General features: G+C 36.6%; 1 protein-coding gene across 1 annotated transcript; it reads right to left on the bottom strand.

The window, feature by feature from the left end:
• Positions 1-413: 413 nt before the first annotated feature.
• On the bottom strand, positions 414-2,552 carry LOC110019320 (stigma-specific STIG1-like protein 2). The gene is given in 3 exon segments (XM_020716942.1): positions 414-547; positions 2,069-2,261; positions 2,264-2,552. Coding segments are annotated over 3 exon segments (615 nt in total). The 5' UTR covers position 2,552.
• Positions 2,553-3,126: the final 574 nt, after the last annotated feature.

Raw genomic sequence — 3,126 nt, 5'->3', positions numbered from 1 at the left:
GTTGTATTTTTGATGTGATGTCAAATATTTCAGTGACACATACGTAAATGTAAATGTTTGGGTGTCAGATATGCAAATACGTAAGAATTGTGCGTAATGTATGTAAATGCTCATAGAAAAAAAATTACATACATACATCACAATTCTTATGCATTTACATATCTAACACGAGAAGTTTGCATTGAATGTTGCGACACGACACATTAAACCGATGATTTTACATTTTAGAAACATTAAGCTTCTCTCTCAATGTCCCCAATGTTGCTATGGACATCATGGGAATTAGTGCATGTATGAAATGGGGGTATTAACCATGCTTTAAACTTATCCTCCAACGAAATGAGTGAAACATAATTAAATACATAACACTTGAAACATTGCTATTTGCAAAACTATGAACAATAACATTGACATCAGATGGCTCGATTGAAGAGAAAGAAGAGGATGTAGATAGCCTCTAACAACCGCTTGTGGGTCACCAACGAACCCTGTTGGTCATCATCGCTGCTACTACTTACCATTGGCCTTTGGCGGCCCCTGCTTTCAACTGTTATAATCCAAATACAATTGTTATGTCTAACACATATATTTTCTTTGTGATGTATAAAATCAAGTGTATGTTTTGGTGTAGGTTTGTAACTTTGCTCTTTATGTTTAGAGAGAATGACACACTTACGTACTTACAAATACATAGTAGATCACTTTGACTGGGTTAAACCCTGCGATTTTTTTTTCTTTTCTTCAGGGTTTTCCCATTTAAAAAATCTTGGTGTCTGCTCTTGATATTTTTCTCTTATCTATTATGTATTGGATATTCGTGCAACACTAAGACGTTAAATAATCACTCAACCGCTAAAAATTCACGCATGCAACGTCGATTATTTTTTAACAAAACAGTGTGTTTTGCAATTATAATTGGCTTTCTTGTTGTAAGTTTGCATAAAACGTCATGAGAATGATGTCTGGATCAATATCTATATTACTTGATCCGACATCAATAATACTTGATTGACGTTGTTATTTTTTAAGAGCATTTATATACATACCACATAATTCTTTTTTTATTTACATATCAAACTTCTAAACATTCATAACATCAAATCAAATATACCACCGCTATCATACTTTTAAAATTGAAACACATCTTTTATGCATTAATTTAAGAGAACAAAGTGTTATAAGTGTAAATGTGTTTCGCCGTGACTCTCTAGTAGTGCAGCTTAGTGTAAGTCTCCTGGGGCCACGGTTTCGATCCTGCCTGAGTGCATTTGCCTTGCAATACGAGATCGAGTGGTTAGACACATGAGGTGGCTGGGGGCTCGTATCATATCCTTAAGCTAGCCTTTCTATTAAAAAAAAGTGTAAATATTATATTTTAAGTATTAGATATATGTATAAATACATAAGAATTGTGTGGTTTATATCTAAATATATCTATTTTTTAAAAATTTAAAAAATGTAAACTTAAATTTCCTAAAAATACAAAATTAAATAAATTTTAGCAACAAGAACACAGACTGAAATCTAAGAAATGCATTAGCGATGAATTTCCCATTACATTTATTATACCATCATTGAGTTAAAGGCAACAAACTAGCTCATACTCTAAAGAAAAAGTTTACCATATTCCTCCATACTTTAAACTCAATCATACCCTCAAACAATAGAGAAAATGTTACATATTTTATATGTATATGAACTGATCATATCATCACAATTTACTTAGATGTGACGTAATCTTTTCATCATCTACCGTTGAATGCACATACTTATAAAATATATAATAATCTCAGCAACAATCAAAAATCAAATCTATCTTAGCGAAAATTCGAGCAAGGATTTCCACCTGTGATTTTCCATTAGATACATTTCATTTTCAATAATACACGAGAAAAATTAAGAACAATATGCATCATGCCATCCTCTTATATAGATATTCATATAAGTATTAAAAAAAAATCTTTATAATGAACTCTTTTACAGGAACATTATTCAAACTCTGTGCTCCCCTCATTTCATTACTATAAAAATAGGAAAAATAGAAGGATACAATGACCAATCAAGATACCTACATGTCTTGACACCTTCATATTAAGCGTAGCCACACGTGCCGTACTCGCACCGCAGCTTATGCCCCGCAGCTTATGCTTGCAACCCCTGCCACACGCGCCACAGTTGCGCACATCGTAAGCCACGGCCGCGCACATGCCGTTGCAGCACAGCTCCCCGAAGCCGCATTTGTGGCCGCAGGGTGGCCGCAGCAGCCGCAGTTGTTGCGGTCTGAGAGGATATCGCGGCAGCGGTTCCTGCAGCAGGTTAGCTGTTCGTTCTGCTTTCTGCGCGGTGTTTCAGCAGGGCAAGTGGTGTTTTCCGCCGAGAAGCAATGGTGGTGCAGCTGTTCGGACTTGTGGGCGAGAAGCCGGCTTCCGGCGCGGGGGCTGAGGTTGATAAAGTGTTTGTTAACGAGGTCGGCGTAGTCTGCTTGCATTGGGGAGATGATGCTGAGGAGGGATAGGATGGTGATGGATAGTTGGAGGAAAGGGAAGGACATGTTTGGGGTGTTTGTTGTGAGGTTGGAGTGGTGGGTTTGGGGGACTTGGGAGGGGAGGTGAAGGGTACTTTAAAGAGTGGAGGTGGGTTCGTTAAAATAATGTTAAAAGGGAGACTTTGGTTAAGTTCTTTGCAAGGTTTTCATGTGTGATGTTGCACATGTTGCTTTTAATGTTATTTCATACAACTTAAGTTTTGTTTTGTTGTTCCATGGCCTTAAATGGGGTATGGGGTTTTTATTGTTGTATTTTTTTTTTTTTTTTTGTTGCGGCTTAAATGGGGTATGGGGTTTTTATTGTTGTATTTTCTTTTTTTTTGTTGCGAGATGAAATAAGTAAATGTGAAGGCCTGAAGTCTCACTCATCAGTATATTGTTGCTTTAGTTTATTGGTCTTACAATTTTATCTTGTTAGTGTTACTTCTCAGGTGATCACCCATTGTAGAATTGTTCCAGTAAGAGCACATTTAACTTTGAAGTTTATATTAAAATTACTACAAGACGTTGTTGCTTTAGGGTCTGTTTGAGGCAGCTTGTGCGTTTCAGGATAAGCTGCTTATCTTGAAACGAGGCCCGCA

Source organism: Phalaenopsis equestris, unplaced genomic scaffold (genome assembly GCF_001263595.1).
Source record: "Phalaenopsis equestris unplaced genomic scaffold, ASM126359v1 Scaffold000054, whole genome shotgun sequence".
Taxonomy (NCBI): Eukaryota; Viridiplantae; Streptophyta; class Magnoliopsida; order Asparagales; family Orchidaceae; genus Phalaenopsis; species Phalaenopsis equestris.
The sequence above is the reverse complement of the archived record's forward strand: the minus strand, read 5'-3'. Positions and strand labels throughout refer to the sequence as shown.